The 24,976-nt window shown below is 42.9% G+C and overlaps 2 protein-coding genes across 5 annotated transcripts in view; one reads left to right on the forward strand and one right to left on the reverse strand.

Moving 5' to 3' along the window:
• Positions 1–2,257: 2,257 nt before the first annotated feature.
• LRRC42 (leucine rich repeat containing 42) lies at positions 2,258–23,594 on the reverse strand. Its single transcript, XM_047870558.1, has 8 exons — positions 23,421–23,594; positions 17,165–17,651; positions 11,487–11,618; positions 10,202–10,320; positions 8,319–8,407; positions 8,036–8,149; positions 4,443–4,527; positions 2,258–2,757 (listed from the first exon to the last, which is right to left on the reverse strand). Exons 2-8 carry the CDS (start codon positions 17,635–17,637, stop codon positions 2,483–2,485), a joined length of 1,287 nt encoding a protein of 428 aa, XP_047726514.1. The 5' UTR covers positions 17,638–17,651; positions 23,421–23,594; the 3' UTR covers positions 2,258–2,482.
• Positions 23,595–23,673: 79 nt separating this feature from the next.
• The window catches only part of IFT25 (intraflagellar transport 25), a 29,625-nt gene continuing 28,322 nt past the window's right edge, over positions 23,674–24,976 (forward strand). The window contains exon 1 of one of the 4 annotated variants that reach the window (XM_047870564.1): positions 23,674–23,736. The gene's annotated coding sequence lies outside the window, so the exon portion shown is untranslated. Of the gene's footprint in view, positions 23,762–23,883; positions 23,928–24,129; positions 24,196–24,976 lie in introns of those variants that run through there. The other 3 variants (XM_047870563.1, XM_047870566.1, XM_047870561.1) reach the window with 3 other exon arrangements.

A 24,976-nucleotide genomic window follows, 5' to 3' on the forward strand; every position in this document is an offset into this window, starting at 1 on the left:
AGACTCCAGTTTGACTAACAATATATGCTAAGTTTGACAAGTAAGGCTGTATATGTGCACTAGGAATTTGGCAAGGTGTGCTCCTGTCCACCCGAATGACATTTCAAAACTCAACTTTACTTCTACAAAGAAAAGCAATCTGCACCTCCTCTGCCTTTTTCAATGTACAAATTTCACGATCAGAACTTAAAAGAATTTTTTTTGCTCTTGAATGTTTACTTTTGAGAGAGACAGAGACAGAGACAGCGTACTAACAGGGGAGGAGCAGACAGAGAGGGAGACACAGAATCCAAAGCAGGCTCCAGGCTCTGAGCTGTCAGCACAGTTTGAGCACATGGCACTCAAACTCACGAACCGTGAGATCACGACCTGAGCCCAAGTTGGACGCTCAACTGTGCCACCCAGGCGCCCGCCCACCGCCCCCCCAACCCCACCCCGGCCCCGGGCCAGGATCAGAACTTTTGATATGATCTTGGGCAACAGGCCTTTACAGACCTAGAGCTTGCCTAGATCTGAAAAGCAAATAAAACATGTATCAGACCCAAGATCCACCTTTACTAAAATCCTGGTTAAACTCCAGAGCATTCCAACTTTCAAACCTGTCACACTAATGTATATCACACCAATGTATTAATTCCTTGAGCAATTCACTCTCTTCCTTTTACTTGCCAGTATGTCTTGCTTTTAAGCTCATCTTAAGGATGGAATATGGTCTACAACAGCACTGTTCCACAGAAATAAAACATAAGTCATAAACATAAGACGTGTAAACTTTGTACTATCATAGTAGAAACATAAAAACAGGTGAAATGAATATTTTAACCCCCAAATGACCATTTTAGCATGTAGTCAATACTAAAAAATGGGAGATATTTTCCATTTATACTTTTTTGTACTTTGGTATGATATCCAGTATGTTTTTTACAGCACATTTCAATTTGGACTAGCCCCACTTCAAGTGTTCAAAAGGCTACATGTCACTATGGGTTACTGTATTGAACAGGGAAGGTCCTGAACCTTGCTACTCTTAGTGTAGTCCACAAATTAGAAGCACAAGCATCTTCTGGAAACTTGTTAGAAATGTTGAATCTCGGGCCCCATGTCAGATCTACTGAATCAGAATCTACATTTTAACAAGATTCCCAGGTGATTTGCATGCACAATAAAGCTTAAGAAGCAATGGTCTAAGGCAAGTCATTGGTCTCAGGTTCCTCATGTCAAATCGAGGTGATAATCCTGACTTTGCAGGACTATTGTGACAATTCTTGGTTTACTTCATAGACTTAATAGTTGGGATTTTAATAAACATTAACTATTATTTAGGAAGGTAATGTAAGAGTAGGCTCTAGAGTTGGATGAAAATGAGTATAAATTTGGGTTCTGTCACTTATGAGCTCTGTGATCTTAACCAACTCATTTGAGGCTGAGTTTTTTCTTTATTGAGGTGTTTTTTTTCCCTCATAACAAGTGCCCTCCTTAATACCCATCACCCATCTAGCCTGTCTCTCACCCACCTCCCTCCATCAACTCTCAGTATGTTCTCTATTGTTAAGAGTCTCTTGTGGTTTGTTTCCCACTCTTCTCTCCCCTACCTTTCCCATATGTTCATCTGTTTTGTTTCTTAAATTCCATATATGAGTGAAATCATAGGGTATTTGTCCTTCTCTGACTGATTTCCCTTAGCATAATACACTCTAGGTCCATCCATATTGTTGCAAGTGGCAAGATTTCATTCTTTTTGATGGCCAAATAATATTCCACTGTGTGTGTGTGTGTATATATACACACATATATATACATATACATACGTATATACATGTATATACACACACACATATATATATATACATATATATATACATCTTTATCCATTTACACACACACACACACACACACACACACACACACATACACCACATCATATATACCACATCATCTTTATCCATTCATCAGTCAACATACATTTGGGCTCTCTCCATAGTTTCGCTATGATGCTGACTTTTCCGAACTCTAAAGTGGGGCTAGTACCTATCTTCCATTGTTGCTGTGAGGACAGGGTGTGGCACATAGGCATTCAGTAATGGAAGGAAGACACACACACACACACACACACACACACACACACACACCCACCCTCTTGGCTGGGTCACCCTGTAGTAACAAATCATGCTAAGCCGCCTTGTTAATTCACTTGGCCTCCTATCCCAAACCAAAGTGGTGTTTCCTGTAGCTCCAGTCTACATTTCACAAGCAGAACTTAAGGACAGCAAAAACGTTTATTTGAAAAAATTACTATGTATTGAAAATATACATTAGAAATTATTACATACTTCCATAGCATTCCCCTCCCCCACCACAAAAGTAGAAATATCCACTTGCTATGCTAATGCCATACGTAAAGTCAAACAAAAGGGAAAACACCATCAGCCCCCTTTCCTCATACGTAAGTGTAGGGGGAAAGAGGTCAACTCCTATCTACCAATCAGTAGGAATTTAACAAGTCCCAGTCTTCCACAGCAAGACACACGTATTTCTGCTTTGAAGACTGTGAAGAGTTGCTCTGTTCCTTCTCTGGCTCTTCAAAAGCTCTCTTCTTGCTCTTCTTTGACTCCTGGCTTGAGACAGCTTCGCGCTTCAATAGTGGCCCATGGCAGTCTGGGGCTTTCTCTTTATAGAACTGGAGTTTCTCAGAAGAGTTCATGTGGGTATCTGCCAGGGCACACTTCACAGGGGCTTCTGTTCGAGCCCGCTTGCCATCTGTGAGGGTGACAGAGGGAGGGGCAACGAGTTGACTATGCTGGTGTGCTAATGCCTGCCCAAGTCCAGAGAGATGATCCAAGGAAAACGACAAAGGCCTTAACAGGCAGAGGTCTGGATTAATTTTATTCTCTTCTGAATGCCCTACAGAGGAACAGTGGCATGTGCACTGGCACAGGGTGGAGGCGTGCACTCATGTGGGAGTACGACAGATTTGGATTCAAATCCCAGCTCTGCCACTTCTGGATAAGTGGCCTTGGGCAAGCAGCTTCTCGGAGATTCAATTTTCTCAGCTTTATAAGGATATAAATCCTATTTTATGAGGGTGATGTGGAGATAAATGAAGCAACATATAGAGTGTTCAGCTCAATGTTCGGCACAGAGTAAAAGCTCAAAAAATGTTCCCTATTATTCTTCAAAATCTGGACTCTGTCTTCTAAAAAAGAGCCAAATTTGTGGCACACTCTAGCAATGATCCCACCTTATTGTATAGTTTTTGGTATGCCCTGAATTCTTATTTTGCTACCTTTATTTTTCCTTCACTTTGATTTCATCCCTTAACTCTTTTAAAAAATTATGATAAAATATACTTAACCTCAATTTACCACTTTTATAATTTTTGAGTGTATAGTTAGTTCTGTGGCATTACATACATTCATTGTTGTGCAAACATCACCATCTTTCTTCAAAACTTTATCATCTTGCAAAATGAAATGATATACCTATTAAACAATAACTCCCCATTTTCCCTCCCCGCCAGTCCCTGACAACCACTACTCTATTTTCTGTTTCTCTCGACTGTTTTAGGAACCTCTTATAAGAGGAATCATATAACCTGTTTCTTTCTGACTGGCTTATTTCAGTTGGCATGATCTCTTCAAATTCCATCCATGTTATGTCAAAACTTCTTTCTGTCTTAATGCTAATATTCTATTATATGGAAATACTACATGTTATTTATCCATTCATCTTTCTTTTCTTTTTTTTTTAAAGATTTTATTTTCGGGGCGCCTGGGTGGCTCAGTCAGTTGAACATCCGACTTCGGCTCAGGTCACGCACGATCTTGCGGTTTGTGAGTTCAGGTCCCACATCGGGCTCCGTGCTAACAGCTCAGAACCTGGAGCCTGCTTCAAATTCTGTGTCTCCTCCCTCTCTGCCCCTCCCACTCATGCTCTGTCTCTCTCTCTTAAAAATAAATAAACATTAAATAAATAAATAAATAAAGACTTCATTTTTAAGTAATCTCTACACCTAACATGGGGCTCAGACTCACAACCCAGGGATCAAGAGTCACATGCTCCACCGACTGAGCCAGCCAGGTACCCTTATCCATTCCATCTTTTGATGGATACCTGGGTTGCTTCTATCTTTTGGTTACACTTAATTCCTTTTTTAATGTTCAGTGCTCTATCCACTTTTGTGCCACTGCAAATCTTTTTTGAAACAAAATGGGATATTCATACAAACACACACACGTACATTTAATAAACTACTTTCCTGGTGTAGGTGCTTGAGGCTAAGTGTGAACTTACGCTGTAGCATGTTGAGACAATACAAGTTTTGATGATCTCTTTAAGTCAATACCATCATGATTACTTTTCCCACTGGGTTAAGACGGGCTAACTGCTTTAAGGGTGCAAATAAACCTAAGGGCAAAAACTCCAAAGAAAAGGAAATTTCTTACAGAAGTGTTGAGCTGCTGTTCGAGGCTCCCCGGTTTCTCGTGGCTTCACAGCTTCTGAAGTCACACGCTCCCATTGCAGAACAATCTAAAATGCATTTGGAAAGATTTGAATCCGAACAAAATCTCAAGTTTTCCTTGTTTCCTCTAGCTCCCTTTCCAGAAACACAAATCCCTGTGGTAATCTTACTTCAGATGACAGGTGGTAAGAATAACCAAGTCAAGCCTGGATTTTCTGTTTTAACACATAAGGTGATCAGAATACAAACATGTTGGATATCTGTGTTTCCATGACTCAGGAAAAATCTATGAAGCTGATTCCCTATTTTCATCTCTATTTCAAGCTAGAAAAAAGTGCATGTTCTCAAATTAAGTAATAAAATGTAAAACCTTAGTCATAATACTTTTCACACGTTCCTAGACTCACTTCCATGCCTTAAATATACCAAATACAATTCAAACTCTTGTACGTAAAATGCCCATGTTTCCATATTCTCATCTTTCATGATCAGTTTCCGTTTTTTAAATCTGTTACAAATATATTATTATAAACTACTACAAATTCTTTTGGAAACTTGGCTGAATATAAAATATACATAAACAAAGTAAGCGATTCTTTCACATACACCACAAGTAACAAGAACTTTTACTTTAATAGTTGTCATTACAGTATGCAATGAAACGATCCTAAAGAAAGTCGAAGAAAACATTTCAGGACACAGAGGCAGGACAGCACAAGAGTGTAAGAATACAGAGTTAGTGCCTCCACTTACTAGCCAGGGTACCCTCAGCAAGTGATTTGATTCTTTGGTCAGTATATACCACACCAGGCTCTTGGGAAGGTTAAATGAGGGGTTTAGCACTGTCTGGCACGCAGGAAGCACTCAGTGAATACCAGGTATCATCCCTTCCAGGATAACTTCCTGATTGTGGAAAACGGGTCAGATCCAAGAGAACGCCAGGATAAACCAAACCTGGTGACTCAGTGGGCAATCACGAAAATAGTGCTTCCGCTAACACTAGTAAGAATATCAAGAAGAGCTGCTGGGGGAAAGGGAAGAGGAAAATGAGCTTGGTTCCGGACACATTAAATCTGGGGTGCACGGTAGAGATTTATGGACAATATTTAGGAACGGGTCTGAAGTCTGATGTGTCAGAGAAGGTAAAATCTTCCCTGCAGGGACAGTTAAGGTGCTAAGATCAGTTAACATCACCAGGAGAGTGAGAGAAAACAGAGGAAGGGAGGAGGAAGTGAGGAATCAGCAAGAGCTAGAGGGAGAAGCGAGCAGGAGTCAGGAGAAAGGCCAGGAGAGGAAGGCATAAGGCACGTATGTTTATACCAGTACTGCAGAAAAGTGAGCAAGGTGGAGAATGAGATCACACGCCACCTTCAAGAAAACACCCACCGCAGAGCAGCGGAGACCAGACACCTACATTACAAGGGAGTAAGAGCTGAGTGGGCAACGAGGAGGGGGGCAAGATCGCAGAAACCAATTCACGGCTGCATTGGGGGGGGATGAAGACATGTTAGAAAAAAGGTAACTCATGTTTGTACACAGAAAGAAAGCGGCCAACAAAGCATGAGACTGAAAATTGAAGGGTGGGGCAGCAGAGGAGAATAATTGTTAGTGACCTATACCAGAGAAATGTGGAGATCTCAGGGACTGTAACTGAAAAACACTGACATGCTTATCCCTAGAATAAAGTGGCACACTTGACCCCTTGGATAGGAGGGAAGTAGGATATGGTTGAAGAAATGGAAAAATTCTGAGACACTGATAGGGCAGTATGGGGACTCCTGTTAGGGCCATCATTTTTCTGTGTCACCTGGGGAGAACGAGGCAGGAGACTGGAGTCAGCCTGAAACATTTCAGTGGGGATCAGCAAGAGATGGGTAAAATGCTGCTGCCACGCTTTAGGGGCCTGCTCAGGGGGATATGGCCTGAAGCTGCGTGTATGAAGGAGCCCCAATCAACTTAGAGGCACGCCTCTCTTTGCTGACCTCTGCTTTATTACGTTTAGCAGATACTGTTTTTTATGAACTAGAGATCTGTGGCAATCCTGTGTAAAGCGAGTCTATTTGCATCATTTTTCCAACAGCATCTGTTCACTACACGTCTCTGAGTTACATTTTGGTAATGCTTGGAACACCTCAAGTTTTTTCATTGTTATTACATTTGTTATGGTCATTAGTGACAATGACTCGCTGAAAGCTCAAGTGACAATGGCTAGCATGTCTCAGCAATAAAATATTTTTAATTAATGTAACGTACTTTACTTTTTTAGACATAATGCTGTCACACACTTAACAGACTACAGTATAAACAGAAATCTTACATGCACTGGGAGAGCAAAAAATTCATCTGACTTGCTTTATTGCAAGATTTGCTTTATTACAATATTTGCTTCATTGAGGTGATGTGAACCAAACCCACAATATCTCCATGGTACACCTGTACTTCAGGCCAGGATGCTAGGTATTTTACTTCATCCTCACTAAGCTATTTAAGAGAGGTCCTGGTTTCTGCATTTTACAGATGAAGAAACAGCAAATCCAAGTTGCCTAAGTCATGTAGCTATTGGGCTGTCCAGCCAGGATCCCAAACTCCTGTCTCTTTGACTCCATAGCCTATGCTCACTCCACCATATCATGTGCTACCAAACTTCATTAAACCTTTGTTTGACTATCCCACATCTGTCCCAAGTCCACTGGATACATATAGGATTCATTCAGTGCTACAAACCTTCTGGCAATGCACTGTTGTGATTATTTCAGCATAACGTTTTCTGGACAAATGTCAAAGTGCTCCTAAAATACTGACTCACCCCTTCCTGATTACTTACAGGGAGGTGATGTTACAATTAGGCAGTTGGATAGGTCCACCATCATGCATTACAGTGGAGCCAAGGAGGAATTCAGAACCAAACATTTTGGTGGGTCCTCTAGGCCTCCACCAAGAAATATTAAAGTGTGTGAGGAAGAAAGGCACGAGCTACAGGCAAGCTGCCGTCTACTGGTGCTCTACTACTCGATTACCTTCTGACTTCCTATTTAGGTCTACACTTTACCAAGTTGAGGAAGACCACCAAGAAGACATGAGAGAATCAAAGCCAAGAAGTTGAAAATGGGAGGGTTTGCTTAGTGAGAGGACAGAAAAAGGTATGTCCTCACTAAGACTCTAAGAGTTAAGAAATTGGTCCAAACTAAGGAGAAGAATCAGATTTGAATCCTAAACAGTGTAACTTATTCTCTTTTCAGCATTTACCTACATGCTAAGGGAATTTGTCCTAAAGTTAGGTCATATTGCTTTTTTGCATAGCAAGCCAGAATATGCTTTTTTCTGAGTTGTTTATAACATGGCATTTTCTCCCAGGGTGAATAAGGATGAGACACAAGCTAGTGACCAGAGCAAGAGATTTAAGGATCAGCATCTAACACCTTGCTTTAAGTAGCTGGGTCAGTTAAAGGCCATCAGTGTCTCCGATTTGACATGAAGACGGCCATTCATTCAGACTACCAAGAGGATTAATGTTTGTTCAAAGTGTTGATTGAAGCACTTGGACTTCTCACTGTGGGAGAGAAAAAGCTGCAGTACCTGGTCAGCCCAGCCCTCTGTCTTGCAGTTACTGTGATCAAATTCCTTCAAAGGCACTTTGGAGTGGACAAGGCCTATGTGAGTCTGGAGCTTGTGTTTGATGGCTTTGATGTCCTATGAGGGAAAGAATAAGAATGCACACACATCTGGTCAATTCGTGCTTACTTTCAGTAGGAAATAAGTACTATCATAAATACCAGTTCTTTCTAAACACCAATTAGCAGGAGCCAAAAATATCTAATTGTCAGTCTGGAGAAATAAAAGAAGAGAGCAAATGTCTTACCTTGAGCCCTGTCCCAGAAATATCTAAACAGTTTAGTTTTCTAAAAGAGAAGAGGTATCCAATGCCCGCATCTGTGATCTCAGGATTACCTAGATGCCAGAAACATAGGTTGTATTACAATATACAGTATAACTAATGCTAAAATCCAACAACAAACTCAGAAAAAATGCCAAACAATAAAATATAAAGTACTGAGTGAGCAAACTTTGCAGAGAAAACCAATATAAGGATCTTATCTTTATCCTGTCTGTAATATGGAAAAGCCATACTAGATCACCCTTAAGATCCTTTATAGCTCTAACTTTCTAGGAGCTGGGGATTAGCAGAAAAATAAACGGGGGCACCTGGGTGGCTCAGTTAAGTGTCCGACTTCGGCTCAGGTCATGATCTCACCGGCTGTGGGCTCGAGCCCCGCATCAGGCTCTGTGTTGACAGCTGAGAGCCTGGAGCCTGCTTCGGATTCCATGTCTCCCTCTCTCTCTGGCCCTCCCCATCTCGCACGCGCGCTCTCTCTTTTTCTCAAAAATAAACAAACATTAAAAAAAAATTAACCAGGAAGTTATCCCAAAGGGTTTAATTTGGAGCTTTATGAAAGTAGCATACATGAACATGTATTAAAATGGTTTATCAGACTTTGTGCATGGTTATTTCACCTCCAAAGTTAAAGATTTATTTTAAAAATATATGTATTTTTAAGCTATGAACCTTTCTTTTTTCTTTAAATGTTTTTATTTTTTGTTTTAGAGAGCGAGAGCACACACGCACACGAGCATGAGCAGGGGAGGGGCAGAGAGAAACGGGGACAGAGGACCCCAAGCAGGCTCTATGCTGACAGCGGTAGGCCCGATGTGGGGCTTGAACTCATGAACCTCGAGATCATGATGTGAGCTGAAGTCCAACGCTTAACCAACTGAGCCACCCAAGTGTCCCTTTAAAAAGATTTTCAAAGGTATTTAGGCATAGGACAACCACTACTCACTAACTTGCACTGTTTTCAGAAGGCTTTCTCACATATTACCTTCTCAACTCAGACAGTACTACTTGAATCCTCAAGGCCATAAACACAATGCCTGGCACATTCTAGACGCTCAAAAAATATTTGCTGAATAAATATGCTTTCCTGGGAGGGAGACTGGACATTCACTATTGTTTCTGTTCTACAGAAGCTAAGGCCCAGGAGGTTAAATAACTTGCTCAAGGGTACACAGCCGCTAAAAATACAGCAGAGCAAGGACTGTCCTCTGATCTTAAACCCCTGTTCCTTTTATTCTTTTGACACCATACCAACCTGCTATATATTCAATGGATGCTCAGCTAAATTGTAAATGATCTCTACCAACTTTCTACCACTGAAATCAATATCTGGTTAATCCTGAGAAAGTTATCACAACTGTGAATTCATCCAGATTGTCATCAGACAAATACTGATTAAAAAAAGACCTAGGTGACAGACACCATGGATCAGCAACTCAAAGAGAGAGGAGCCACATGTCCTTTATACGTGCCATGAATATGATGAAAGGCTGTTCTGTCTGTACACAGTAAGTGACCCAGATGAATGTGGAAAGGCTTTTCCTATTCTTTTTTTCAGGACTGCTTTGGCTATTCGGGGTCTTCTGTAGTTCCATATAAATTTTAGGATTGTTTGCTCTAGCTCTGCAAAAGGTGTTTCCTATCCTAAAGACGTGGCAGCATACAGGAAAGGAATATAGTCAGGAGTCAAGAGCCTCTGGCTTTAGTTCTGCTCTGCCACTACCTTGCTATGGCAGCTAGGAAGGGTCACCTCCCCTTCATCTTACCATCTCTAAATTGATGGGGAAAAATAGGTGATTTCTAAGGCCATTCTTCCAACGTTAAATACTATAATTGCTAATAAAACTTACAAGATAAGTCTAATAATGTTAGATTTTCAAGGCCTCTTTTCATCACTCGAACTGGTGCTGTCATTTTCCGCACCCCGGCATCAGATAAACAATTATCCTTCAGGTGGAGTTGAGTTACACTAGGGAAACAAAGTCCATACATAAATCACTTAAACAGAGTTTGAGAAAGTCCGCATACATAAATTTCACCTAAATACCTAAAATACAAAATATCCTCTACATCCTGTTATTTCACACCCAATGCGTTTAACAGCTAAAAATCTTTTGTTGCTATTTACTGACGGTTAACTTAGGGATCAAAGTGTCAATGTAGCACTAACCTCAGATGGCAGAGGACACTAATAGTATATGGTCAAATGAGGTAAACAGGGACTTCATGAAGGAAATAAATATACCCTGTTTAACACAAAAGCTGCATTCATGACAAATCCTAAGTGAAAACCAAAAACACTCTATGTCAGGAAAGTCTATTAAAGAATTTCTATAAGAATTCATTTTGCAAAGCAAATAATCCTCTAATTTTAACTAGCTTTATGAATCCAGATTTTCAGATTGGATTTTTAGGTATACCCATAACCCAATCCATCCAGCTACCCTGAAATTGTGTATTAATTTGCTCCACTGTCCCCCACACAAGAAATCTGAACCTTTACTAACCCCACACAAAAATAACTTTGTATGGGGCACTGTGTAGTGTCGCTGTCTGAGGCAGGCCCCAGGAAGCTGGTTAGACTTAACTTTGTAATGCTGTTATCCTTCTGGATGTTTATGAAACCACAAAGAACCCATCTGGCCTCCTTTCTGCTGGCCAGACTAACGGGATCAGTTGGTCTATTTGTGAATGTGTATAAACTGGGTGATTTTTTTAAGATTATGGTTCTTGAAAAGGATTAGGCAGTGTTTAGTAGTTTACGTTTTAAGTAGTTTATAGTTCAATGATAGTTAAAAGAAAATGATTGTAGATACCTATATAACTATCTCATCCTAGAATAACCTAGGACTGGACAAATTGAGAGCAAAATTATTTTCACCTCTGTAGTTTCCTATACTACATGTTGAAATAAAGGTTATTTATAAAAGGAACCAGCTAACTTACTTTCCTAAGACCTGTCCAATCTATATTGCTTATGCTCAGTTAAAGGAGATTGAAAATGTTTTAGAAAAGAGTAAAAATTAGCAAATAAACACAGGATTAGGAAACAACCAGCATTCTTCAAGATGATCCCATTGGAACATTCTTTAAAAAAATAAAACAATTCATCTACAAGTAGTGGCAGGTCAATACCTAGACAGGGCCTCATTGGTGAGATGTTCTAGAAGTTCATGCTCATCTCCAAGCTTGCAACAGGAAAGATCCAGGCAGGTCAGCTCCCGGAAAGACTTAATCTCCTCAAGTTTTTCTGAAATCACCAGGTATCTGTGGGGCATGGAGGGCAATCAACAACTTTTTCTTTTTAAAACGTTACCATTTATGGCTTTGTCAAACAGTCAACATTCTATCAGGACAAGGTACTATGTAATAAGCCGACTTCACCAACTACTATGTGGGCACAGGTTGAGTTTTTAAATTAGTAAATGTCTTAAAAGTCTTTTTACATGATGGTGGGATAAAATCTTTAAATAAAAATGTATGAGCAAAGGCAAGACACAAGAAAAAATATCTGCTTTTTCAGAAGACAGACCTTGGTGTTGCTGTTGGGCCCTATGGGAGGATTTCCAAACTTTAGGATACTCAAAAACTTAATCATTCATTTTTTTGAAGTTGCCTTTTACCTTATGCTCAGGATCTACTGGTTTGAAAACTGGAATATGACCTGGAACTCTGGGTTCCAATCTCTGCACATCCCCAAGAATATACCAAGAGATATTTGGCAGATCACATTTTCTCTCTTCTATTCAAACACACGCTTCAGTAGCTGCTCACTCCACTGTGCCTATTAACTTTACTCCAAAAGTAAGTGCAGCATGATAGACTCCAAAGACTCAGTCTAATTGAGATGGTTAAGACAAGTCTGTGAGCACAAACAATTTAATTACACTGGAGCACCTTGCCAAACTATTATCAGGAAGCATCAGGCAGGCCTCTGGAGAGGAAAAGAAGATCAAAAGGGCATTTCACAGCCCGGCTAGGGCCTCCACCCTGCTTTCTAGTTGTTCATCTATTTCAGATGATGTCAGTGAGAAAAAATCAAAAAGGGATTAGGTGTGACAGGAAACAGAGGAGAGGATCCTAAAAGAACAGGGAAACTAACTTATAGCAAGAGACTGCCTTTCTCATCCATTCTCCCCATGGGTGTCTAAAGTTTCGATTGCAAAATGGTATGCTAGGATCAGTGGAGTGACACTTAATAGTGCTCACTTCTCTCTTCTGTCAATAGGATCACAATTACCAAAAACAAGATGGAATAATCTGAGGGCAAGAGGGGAGTTATATCTCTTTTCTTCCTATTTCCAATCAAAATAAGATGTGCTGAAGCTGATCACTGGCCTGACTGCTAAGTACAGATGGCCTGGGGCATTGATACCCTCTCTAAGCTGCCTGGTGACAGAGCTCAGCTGGGTACACAATTGAGCCTTATTTACTCAGACATATTTTAATTGCACTGTAAATAAAGCTGCTGTTTTCCATCTTCCAATCACAGAGTTGAAGTGGGTTAATGGGGATTTGGGGGATTACTGGCAATCAGAGAAAGGAAAACACACATCCTTTGATCAATTAACCAAAATATTTTCAGTAATTCTGAAACAAGGGTTATCTGCAAAGGACCTAACAATGTATACTTTGATTAACAAACATTACAAAATCAAGGCTGAGAAACCAACATACAAAGCCACAGACACTACTAGATGCTTATCTAGGACATGATCAAAGCTCTAGGGTCTTGCTCAACACTGGTCTTCCGATTTGCCCCATAGAGTTCAGAATGGTGTAATGGAGAAGCAACATAAAGAACACAGGCTTATTTTAGTGTCAGATACACCTGAATTTGGATTTTAACCATCAGAGAGGTTAAGTAACTTTCTGTAGTCACACAAGTAATTGTGTGACTACAGAAAGTTACTTAACCTCTCTGATCCTCAATTTCTCCAGCTAGAAAATGGGGTAAAGGATTACTTCTTTTAAGAATTATTAAGAAAATTAGAAACAATATTCCAAAAACACATGACATCTTATAGAACTTCATTCAATGGTAGCTATTTTTTTATTTGAGGCAGAGAGAAAGCGTGCAGGCGAGTGTGAGCAGAGGAAGGAGCAAAGAGAGAGAGAAAGAGAGAGAGACAGACAGATAGGGAGAATCCCAAGCAGGCTCTGCACTGTTAAGCACAGAGCCCAATGTGAGGCTTGATCTCACAAACTGTGAGATCATGACCTGAGTCGAAATCAAGAGTCAGACACTTAACCCAATGAGCCACCTAGGAGCCCCAGGATGATATTTTAAGAAAACATACTTGCCTCCCTGTGACCACCAGTGGGTTTAAAAATCACTGGGCTTTCGGGGCACCTGGGTGTCTCAAGTCAGTTAAGCATCTGACCCTTGATTTTGGCTCAGGTCATGATCTCACAGTTTGTGGGATCAAGCCCTGTGTTGGGCTCTTGGCTGACGGCAAAGTCAGCTTGGGATTCTCTCTCTCTCTCTCTCTCTCTCTCTCTCGCTCTCTCTCTCTCTGCCCCTCCCCTGTTCATGCTTGCACGTGAGTGCGCACACTCTCTCCCTCTCAAAATAAATAAACTTAAAAAAACCCAAACCACTGGGTTTTCAACACAAGGAAAAAATAGTTTTACACGGTTGGGACCCAGCTGCAAAGACACTGGCTTCTTCTGACAAGCAGCTTTGTGACCTACCCCAAGACAGCAAGTGACTGAACATCCCCAATCATTTTATTTTCAATAATTTTCTCAGCCTCTTTCTCTTTGACTTGAACTCTTTTGTGCTGGTAAAACCTTTCTGCAGCAGCATCAGCCCTGGATTGTAAATGCAAACCCAAATCTCTTGTCCACTTCCTATTTTTCCTTTGGGGATTCTAAAATTTTTTTTTTCAACGTTTATTTATTTTTGGGACAGAGAGAGACAGAGCATGAACGGGGGAGGGGCAGAGAGAAAGGGAGACACAGAATCGGAAACAGGCTCCAGGCTCTGAGCCATCAGCCCAGAGCCTGACGCGGGGCTCGAACTCATAGACCGCGAGATCGTGACCTGGCTGAAGTCGGACGCTTAACCGACTGCGCCACCCAGGCGCCCCTCCTTTGGGGATTCTAAAGTAGAAGGGAAGTTTGGAACCATAATTGAAAATCTTACTCTTGTATCTGAATAAGACAACAAAGTTGAGAATTGTTGCACTAAAACATGAATCAAAAATCATGTTAAAAATGTTTCCATTTTTCTGATTATAAAAGTAATACAAGTTCCTTGTAGAAAAAAATTAAGAAAATTTGAAAAATTATAAAGAAAATTATAACGGTACACAGACATCACAAATGGATAAAAAGTATTTTTGCCATCATAAGAAATACCTTAGCTGTAATGGTAGATGGGGGAAAAACAGAAAACAAGTTATAGAGTATATTTCCAAGTGTGTATTTGAAAATGATCACCACATATAGTGGCCTTATGAATTTCTTAAAATTATAGCTTTATGTATTTCCCAAATATGCACTGCCTTTATAAAATAATTTTAAGATACAGTATGTATCATCCATTTATTTTTCATTGTTCTAATTTTTCTACAATGAACAGAAATAACTTGGAACAAAACATGAAGGAGTAAAATGTATTTTAAATATGTGAGCTACAATGAAATATTGCTTAGGCTTTTTCATTTGGGTAAGGTAATTCTTTTTTCTTCTGGCAGCGGCCCCTGGTTTGGTCGTGACTGACCACAACACAGAGACAGAGCTTTTAGAATGTGCCTGCTCCGTTCCTAAGTCCACGGTTCTGCTCTCATCGGCACGTGTTTATGCCTTGTCTTTTTATAGTACAATGTTAGGACTGGGGTGAAACCATTAATTCCGTGAGCCAATTAAATAAAGATTGCTTCTTTTTTGTTTTTGTAAGCATATGAGTTTAGCTTATGCTTTCTGGTATGACTTTCTTCTCGCATATGCTCTTCTTAGCCTTGTTTTAACAGTCATATTGACGGTGCATCTTAATAGTAAGCTACCTTTCACATTTTCTAATCACAAGAAAAGTTCACACAGTGGCACACTAATTTTTTAAATCTACAGGTGTCGATGGCTAATGATTTTCAAAATATGTAAAGAAAGCAAAGTGTGTAACAGTGTAAGCAGTATGCTGCCACTTGTATAACAAAGGGGAGAGTTATAGATGCGTGTACATGTGCGAGACATCTCTGGAATGATGTAAAACTGTGAATAGTAGTTGCTTCTGGAAAGATAGAAGATAAAATGGGAGATTGTTTCACTTTATATCTTTTTGTGTTTGTGTTTGAATTTTCCATGCACGTTTTTAAAGTTTTTTTTTTTTATTAAAAAATGCTCATTTTACATGATGGAATAAAAACTTTAAATAAATCAATAAAAGCATGGGGCACCTGGGTGGCTCAGTTGGTTAAGTGTCCAACTTCGGCTCAGGTCATGATCTCACAGTCTGTGGGTTCGAGCTCTGCATCAGGCTCTGTGCTGACAGCTCAGAGCCTGGAGCGTGCTTTGGATTCTGTGTCTCCCTCTCTCTCTGCCCCTCCCCCATTTGCTCTCTCTCCCTCAAAAATAAAACTGTAAAAAAATTAAAAAAAAAATCAATCAATAAAAGCATATGAGCAAAGGCAAGTCACAAGGGTTGCTGTTGGGACCTGTGAAAATGAGTCATGGGAAGCCTCACTAAAATGAAGAGGGGAGTTTTCAGCAGGGGGAGCTCTTAAGCCCTTCAATAGTGGACCCAACAGAAAGAGGGAGGCTTGACCTTAAATGGACTTGACCTTTCACGCAAACCCTATTCTACTACTCCCAGCCAGTAAAGAAACTGTTTTCCTCATCATCCGCCCCCCCATCCCGGCAATAGCTTTACCAATGAAAAGTCACCACACTTTGAACTCCTAGCTTACTCCAATGACTTTTAGTTCCAAACAACCTTCCCACCTTCCTTTTCTCCTTAAAAGAGTATGCCTTGGGATACCTGGGCGGCTCAGTTGGTTGAGCTTCTGATTCTTGATTTCAGCTCAGGTCATGATCTCATGGTTTGTGAGTTTGAGCCCTGCATCAAGCTCTGCACTGACAGCGTGGAGCCTGCTTGGGATTTTCTCTCTCTGCCCCTCCCCTGCTCACTGTCTGTCTGTCTGTCTCTCTCAAAATAAATAATTAAAAAAAAAAAAAGTATGCCTCTCCTTTGTTCCCTTGGACTTGCCTGTGGTTTTGCCATAGCTTGTTTGTCCCAGGTTGCAATTCTCTTTTATTCCTGAATAAACCCATCTTCTGCTGATAAAATAACTGGTAGTTTCTATTTTTAAGGTGAACAGATCTTATGTGAAAATTTCCAAACTTTAGGATACTCGCAATTTTAATCACTATTTTAAAGTTCCTTTTTATCTAATGTTCAATATCTAGAGGTCTGAGAACTGGAACAGAGCCCAGAACTCTGGTTCCTAATCTTCACATCCCCAAGAGCATACCAAGAGATATTTGGCAGATCACATTCTTTGTCTTTTCTGTTTTCTCACACTAGAAAAGTTGGGGGTGGGGGGGAGTTGGTAGATGAGTTATTTTTTTACTGAATGGAAGAGTGGTAGCAGTCAAGTAGTGGCAAAGAGATTTCAAAATAAAGCTGTTTTCTGGTGGGGGTAGGGAGCGAGAAAGAGTGATTTTTCTCAAAATGGTCTGCCACTTTGTATTTGGAAGTTTTAAATTGAACTGCTATTTGATGGGGGAAGCCCCCAAGCCCACAAAGCCTGAGCACTAGACAGAATTAACACACCCAATAAAATACTCGATATCCCAATCGGAACACCCACCTGTTTCGCAAACACAGGGAGCAAAGCACCAGACTTCCATAGGCCTCAGTGAATTTCTGTAAAGCCCTCAGCCCTGCACCTGGCTCTGTGAATTTCTGTCTGGCTTCTGCAGCAGAGAACAGCTTTTCAGCAATCTGCTCAGGAAAGCCAATAAGGGAATCAATATGATCAACATTGTCGGAGATAAAGCCCAGGACGAGGCTGAAGAGAGATTTGGCAGAGTACCGAAGATTCCCCTCCCGGGTATATGTAAAGATGAAATGATCAGTCTTCTCTTTCTGTGCAGTATCATCTTCCCTGTTCATGCAAAGCTCCACAGAGAAGCCTTTGGGAAACAGTCTGAAAGGCCTTGGCTTCTGCAGGCTACTCTTGACACCATCCAAGGCCAGATTGACCATGTGTAGCTGACCGTTTTCTCGTACATAGATAGGTCCTGGGTCCAGGTGGTTTTCTGAGTTGAGGTAGTAAGACATTGCCTTGGTTGCAACTGTAAAAGCAAAGCACAAAGGAAGCAATCCAATTAAAATGCCATTTGTAACATGTAATTTCATCTTGCTGTGCCCAGAGCTTTATAAGCCTACCAGGAAGGCCCTTTGGTTGGTTGGGGAAACAAAGCTTACCAGTTGCCTGTGAACTCTGGCAATGAAGGCTGCCTCTATTGCCTCTACCTGGAACGCCGTCTCTTACTTTCCCCCTTTTCTTTGTACCTGGTGCACTCCCACTCATCTTTCAAAAGCCAGCTCAAATCTTATTTCTAAAATTCACCCTGAGGAAGTTACAGAAGCACGCAGAGTCACTTCCAAGGAAAGTCATAGCAGCTCAGTTGGTAATAGCAAAACAACTGGAAACAACCTAAATGTCCAACAGGGGTGTTATTAAATAAGTTACGACACATCTGCACCATGGAACGTATGCAGTCATTAAAATCCTAAATTTTTTTTACTGATTTGAAAGTTACAAACAGTACATAAGAAATTTACTATTTCTGTTTTTAAAAATATATTTATGCACAGAACAAAGACCGGCAACTAACAATTCCCTTGCTACCTTGGCACCTTCCACATCTTTGTTGACTCAGTGTTCCACTACTGATTTATTTCTGGGCCTGTGTTCTACTGGTTTGAGCTCCTTGAGGAGAGGGACCGTGTTTAATTCATCCAGACTCCCTAACATAGTGCTCTGGCATATAACAGTCCCTGAGCAGATATTTGTGGAACTAAAGTTTACTCATTTGCTAACCCTTACATAGACCACGAGCAATACGGTTTTTTGGATCTACAAAGAAAGACCTCCATCACAAGAGCTAAAAAGAAAGCTATTCTACTCCTTGGAAACATCATTATCTCTTAAGGTTCTATTAGATACTTTTGAGCTAAGGCAAAATACCAAAAACAGTGGGCATTTATGCAATCCTATGGGTGACATTTTGTGCTCAAGCATCAATTGGAATATCTGTTTTCCTGAGACACTGTGAGATTTCAAAAATACATGAGAAATTGCTATGTTAAATGAAAGTGTTTATCATTTCCACAGCAACTTAGAAAAAAATTTATACATGTCAAATAGCTGCCTTTATCTTTAAATGACTCTCTCCGCGCCTAGGTGGCTCAGTTGGTTAGGCTAAGTGACTTTTGATTTTGCCTCAGGTCACGATCCCAGGGTCATGGGATCAAGCCCTACATCCCGCTCCGCAATGAGCATGGAGCCTGCTTAGGATTCTCTCTCTCCCTCTAAAATAAATAAAAGACTCTGGCTTTTAAACTGGGCTAACCCAGCTTCTTCTGCATCTGTGCAGGGCTGGGATGTAGCTCTGATGCCATGTAAAAGCAAACAAGTCAGTGATCAAAAATGCTGAGTCTCTGGAGATCAAACAGTGATCCTGCTTGTGGGCATCCGTGCAATCCATGTTTCTCTGGAGGATAATTATGTGTATAAAAGCACATCAGAAAGAAGGGCCCTGCCTACCCTGACAGCCTCACCTTTTCCTGCCCATCTTCTTATGCCCTACCTTCAGCCACGCCACACTATAAGTAAGTTGGCTGTGCTCTCTTATCCCAGTGGTCTTTGCCCATTCTGCTCTCTTTGGTTGGAACATCTTTCTTTGCTTTTCTGACCTAGTTAAGCCTTACTCTCATTACCGAGCTCAACCACCATCCTTCTCCTGGGAAATCTTCACTAACCCCTGCACCAGTGCATGCCTGTCTGATTTTCCCAGAGGGCCAGTGTCTCCTTCTCTCTATATAGCATGTAGCACTGTGTACTATGTCTGTTCACTTGCTAATGTTCTCAGAGCTATGAGCTCTTTGAAGGCAAGACACTTAATGGATTCGTCTCTTTTTCCCAGGCCCAACACAGGGCCTAGTACTGAGTAAGCCCTCAACAGATACTTGCTGGACTGAATGAAAGGAAGGGTGAGACCTCAAAGGGACAGACTTAGTGCTCTGAGCTGCAGGGCCTGATGATACTGTTGCTAGGAGCCAGCTCCTCTTCTAGGCAACAGCTGCAGGCTCCTCCCCGACTTGCCAGACCCTTCTGCAGGTGGAAGAAGCAAAGCAGATGATGGGAGTATATTGCTACTGGTACTACCAGGGGGAAAAAAATCTAAAACCCAGAAAAAAAAATTCCTGTCACAGTGCCAGCTCTTCTAACCCATACTCTCGCCAGTATTCAGTGTCTGCTGCTAAGGAAATGCCTCTCTTATTCTAAGCTCTTCATCCAGTAGAGATAAGTGTCTGGCCCCTTCAACCTCACAGACTTTAATCTTGAGGATGAGGAGACAAAGCAGAGCCCCTCAGTCTCTACCCCTGGATTTGGACATTTGGAGCCCTACTCTACCTGTGGATCAGAAATTTGTCACCCGGCATGGCCCTAAAAAAGAATGACTTGACTGTAATATGAGAAAGGCAAATTCTATGGAAGATAGCATATTATAATAAATCATCACACTATAAGCTCCCTGACAATGAAACAGGGTGTGCCCATCCGTATTACCCCTAACTCTCACCCCAACAGTGTGTTCCACAAACTTTGGAGTCCAATGGACAAATGGATGAATGACCACTTCGGGTGAAAATCAGAAAAGTCTGATTCCATCCAGCAGAGGGCACAAGCAACTTGGGATCAGAGTAAGGATGCTAACCCAGGCTGCCCCAAATCTTGGCAGCTTCTCTTTGCATCGATCACTTTCAAAAAAGGCATAGTTCTGGCTATATTTTACCTCTAAAGTACTCATCAAATGCTAGTTATCTTTCTAAATGATGAAAGAAAAACCCAATATTTCCTGAAAAGTAAACCTACATTATCTGTCCAGAAGCCCCAAGGCTCCCTGCTCTTCAACTGAAGGTACTTGAGTAACTAACCTTGGTTCAGGAAATCCAGGTAACCTTTGATTTCTACTACTAACTTTGTGCATCTCACATTCTCCCAATAAGAAGCTTCTGGAGAGTTTGTGAGGTACTATAGAATGAGCTAAGAATTAATGTTTAAACCTTTCAAGGTTAAGAACCATAAAGACAAAAGTATTCCACATAAAGCTTCTGTACTTGGTTTTACTTATGCCTGGCCATTATACATGGTGGTCTATTATAAATGGGCCCTCAGGCAACAGGGCCTGTGCTATACCATGGCAAAAATCCCACACAAACTGGAAAATTAAAATAACTAGTATCTGTAAGAATGTCTAGTTGAGATCTGTATTAACTACATTTCATATTAGATCAACAGAATGACAAGGTACTCTGATGGTCTCTAAGCTGGTCTCCAGAGAGGCAGTTTTGTAAACCATACAACCTCATAGAAAAATATCATGGGGGGGCACCTGGGTGGCTCAGTCGGTTGGGCAGCCGACTTCGGCTCAGGTCATGATCTCACGGTCCGTGAGTTCGAGCCCCCCGTTGGGCTCTGTGCTGACAGCTCAGAGCCTGGAGCCTGTTTCAGATTCTGTGTCTCCCTCTCTCTCTGACCCTCCCCCATTCATGCTCTGTCTCTCTCTGTCTCAAAAATGAATAAATGTTAAAAAAAAAATTAAAAAAAAAAAGAAAAATATCATGGGAAGCATGGGTGGCTTAGTTGATTAAGTGTCTGACTTTTGATTTCAGCTCAGGTCATGATCTCACGGTTCATGAGTTGGAGGCCCATGTTGGGCTCTGTGCTGGCAGCATGGAGTCCGCTTGAGATTCTGTCTCTCTCTCCCTCTTTCTCTGCCCCTTCGCTGCTCACTCATTCTCTTTCAAAATCAACTTTAGAAAAAGAAAATATTACAACAGTGTTCTATTCAGTCACCACAAATGAGCCAAAGTTATCATAAAATGTATCATTTCATCAAATGAAAAAAATGTAACCTTACTACATTAAGAACTCAGTTCTTTATAGCCTCTAAATAAGAGGCAAAAAACAAAAATAACTCATAACTAAACATGGCAACTTTTTACAACCTGCAACCAGTTTACCAAGCAAAAAGCAGGACCATCCCACGCAAATGGACTGGAGGGAAGGAATCGGAGACAGAAGTCACAGGATTAAAAATGTGAGCTGAGTCTATGGCTCTCTAATTTGAAGTAAACACTTTCCTTAATTTTAGGAGGTAAAGTAACAATCCCCTAAGAATAAATCATACTGATGATGATGATACTGGGTGTGATAGCTACCATTTATTAAGCACCGACCGGATGTCAAGAACCGTGCTAGGTACTCTATTAAGTGATCTCATGTAGCCCTTGACAATCCTTTGAGATCAGGATTGCCACTTAACAGGTAAAGAGGCCCAGAGAAGTAAAGGAACTTATTTAAGGCACAGAGCTAGTAAATGGCAGAGCCAGAATTCAATCTCAAAGCTGTATTACTCCAAAGTTCAAGCTCTTTCAACTGCATGATACTGTCTCTCAAGAATAAAAATATGACATCAGCCTTAAGGATTAAAAAAAGATGTTAAAAATTAATCTCACCCACCTGTTTGATCCTTCTGGCATTCACTAGCTTAAGCTTGGGTGGGGGGTGGGCAGAGAGGAGATTAAAAAAAAAAAAAAAAAGTGGACATCTGAAGAAAGAGTTGGTGGGAACAGAGCCAGGACAGAGCTACACTGAGGCCTCCCTTCCTCCCTCTGCCAGGGCAGAAATTACCCACATCCACACACCAGGAAAACATCTGTCAACCCATGGCCTTCATCCCAAGGCTGCAGACACCCTTGGTTTATTTGAAAATGCAGTATTCTTGAGAAAATTTCCACACCAAAATTTGAACAGAAACTAGTTTCAAACCACCAATAACCAACTAACAGCCTTACCTGCATTGTTCTGTGTCACCACCATTATTCAATTTTTAACTCCTTGCATTCCCACCGCCCCCCCCCCAGCACTTTCCTACCTGCCTTTTCACCCCTACCCTTTCCTTTCACACCACACCCAGCTCCCTACTTCCCTCCAGGAGCAGGCCAATCTCTTCTACATCCTGACACTCTTACAGTTCTTCTACCTGCCAACTCTAGAGCTATTCACACACAACCCAATCTCTACACCCCAAATCCTCACCTCACTCCCTTCATCCACTCCCAGCATCCCTGCCCTGACTTCTCACATCTCAGGCCCTTCCAGTCCTTCCATGGCCCTTGTGAAATAAGGTTCTCGGTCCCAAACACCTTATTCCACTTCCACCTGCCTCTCCTTCCTTCCCCACACTGTTCCACCCCCATCGATTCCCCTGTCCTTCGCCAAGTATTCTTCCCTTCCTCCCACTGTCTGGGATTCCCTCTCCTAGGACGACAATCTCTCCATCCCTTTTCTTGTCTTCTGTCGATAACCTTCAAAATCCCCTTCCTTCACGCCTCACAACGCCCAACTTCATAATCCACAGCCCCAACTTTTCTCCCCTACCCCCAAGACCCCACCCCTTCTATTCCAATCCTGATCCTTTCCTTCTTACAACCCTCAAATCCCACTTCGTTTTCCCCTTCCCCAGTACCGCAATTCTCCACCCCTCCCTCAATTCCCACGCATGCCCCTCCCCGAGCCCGCCCAAAGTGACCCAGGTCCTTTCTCCCACCTTGCCCCCAACTGCCCTACCACGGCACCCCGACCCCACCCGTAAACCCATCTCCCATACCCCTATCTCCTCATCCTCACACCTCTCACCCAAACCACACCCCAACCCCGTCCCTCCCGGTCTACCCCTCCCCCAGTCCGCCCCTCCCTCACACCCCGCCCCCGCCCCCACTCGCAGCCCCGGGCTGCGTGAGCGGCCCAGCCCGCGGCCGCCACCTACCTGTGCCCCTGCCCGGGGCTGAGAGCGGCAGCTTCTAGGTGGCGGCTCCCTCCTCCCGCAGCGCGGCTGATGGGGGAAGCGGCTCGGCGCCCCGGGCACAAAGCTAGGGAGGGTGGGACCGAGAGAGGTTGGGAGGAGGGAGGGGGCTGGGGGCGACCTGGCGCTGTGGGACCGCGGGACTGGCGGGGGCGGGGGAGAAGGCTGGGCTGGGAAGACGCGCGTGCGCGGAACCCGGCATGAGGGGCGGAGCCGGGCTGGAGGCGGGGCCGGGCCCCGGGCTGGAGACCTGAGGGCGGAGGGCTCGGATCCGGGAAAGGTGGAGATTGCGCATGCGTGTTCGCGTAAGGGCGGGTCCCCTGGGTCCTACAAAGCCCCTAGGATTAATATGAGATGGGGGAGGGTAGGTGGCGCGGGCTCGGCCGCTGCTTTGAGGAAAGGCCCTAGGGTGGGGCTGCGTAGCTTAGCCGCGAAGTTAAGGAGAACTCGGAGGCGGGGCCTGCAGGAGAGGTGGGGCAAAGAACCCGGAGTCGAGTTGGGAGCGCGCCCCGAGAGCGCGGCTGAGAACCGGGACGGATTTCGCGGGGCGGGGCCTGTGGGTGGGATGGAGCGAAGAGCTCGAGTAGAGAAGTGCGCGCTCCCGGGAACTCTTTGGAGGCTTGGAGTAGGGGGCGGGGCTAGGGGCCGGGGCGCGCTGCGGCGCGGCGGGGCGGGGCGGGACGGAAAGGAGGTTCCGGAGCCTGGACTGTCCGCCCGCCTGGAGCTAACGGGAGCGCAGGCGAGCGGGGCGGCGGGGCGGTGGGGATGGTTGGGCCGGCACCTGGGTGGGTGGGATCCTGGCTGGACGGAGGCGGAAAGAGCGGGGAGCTGGTGGAGAGGCGAGCGAGAGTGGGGAGGATTGCGAGGAGACGCGTGGCGAGGAGGTGGCGGGAGGGCGTGGCGGGAGGGCGCTGAGAGGCGGCCCGAGTGGGGACATGGATGGGGGAAGTCTGACGCAGACACCAGTGGCATTCCACGAACTTTTTTGAGCCCTGAAATGATGTTTTCACTCTCAAAAGGGAAAAACAATTGCAAATCGAAATTAATAAGTCTACCAAAATAACCTCTCAACTGGTACATAAGCCATATATTATGAATCACGATGTGGGTTCATTTAATACATTTTATACAATTTGGAGTGGGGCGATCAAGTCTGAGTGTTTAGGACCCTCGGAGGTCCTGAAATGGCCTTGAACTGAGAAGGGTTTGGGATGGAAGCGAGGAGGTAGTGTCAGAGCTGGTTTGCCTTTCTAGGGATACCAAGCCGAAGGCGTTGGCCCCTGGGAGTACCAAGTCAGGGATACTGCGAAATTGACTCCTCTAGGTTTTCAGAAAGGGACCAGAAATGTCATGTGAACTGGAGATTAAAGGGTGGCTAAGTCGCCCTGGGTTTAGAGTACAGGATAAGACATCAGGGAAGTCCAGGGTCAGGGACCTTAAAAGGTGCAGAGGATGGTACCTCAGAGTGCACCCCCTTTAGTAAACTGAGGCCCTAAGGGAATACCTGATTTAGAGTAAGG

Source organism: Prionailurus viverrinus, chromosome C1 (assembly GCF_022837055.1).
Source record: "Prionailurus viverrinus isolate Anna chromosome C1, UM_Priviv_1.0, whole genome shotgun sequence".
Lineage (NCBI taxonomy): Eukaryota > Metazoa > Chordata > Mammalia > Carnivora > Felidae > Prionailurus > Prionailurus viverrinus.

Coding starts and splice junctions, on each gene's coding strand:
- LRRC42 (XM_047870558.1), bottom strand. CDS start 17,637: ATGTCTTACTACCTCAACTCAGAAAACCACCTGGACCCAGGACCTATC. Junction 8,150..8,318: donor TTTCTGGGACAGGGCTCAAG/GTAAGACATTTG, acceptor TTTCCCTCATAG/GACATCAAAGCCATCAAACA. Junction 2,758..4,442: donor AACAGCAGCTCAACACTTCT/GTAAGAAATTTC, acceptor TCACCCTCACAG/ATGGCAAGCGGGCTCGAACA.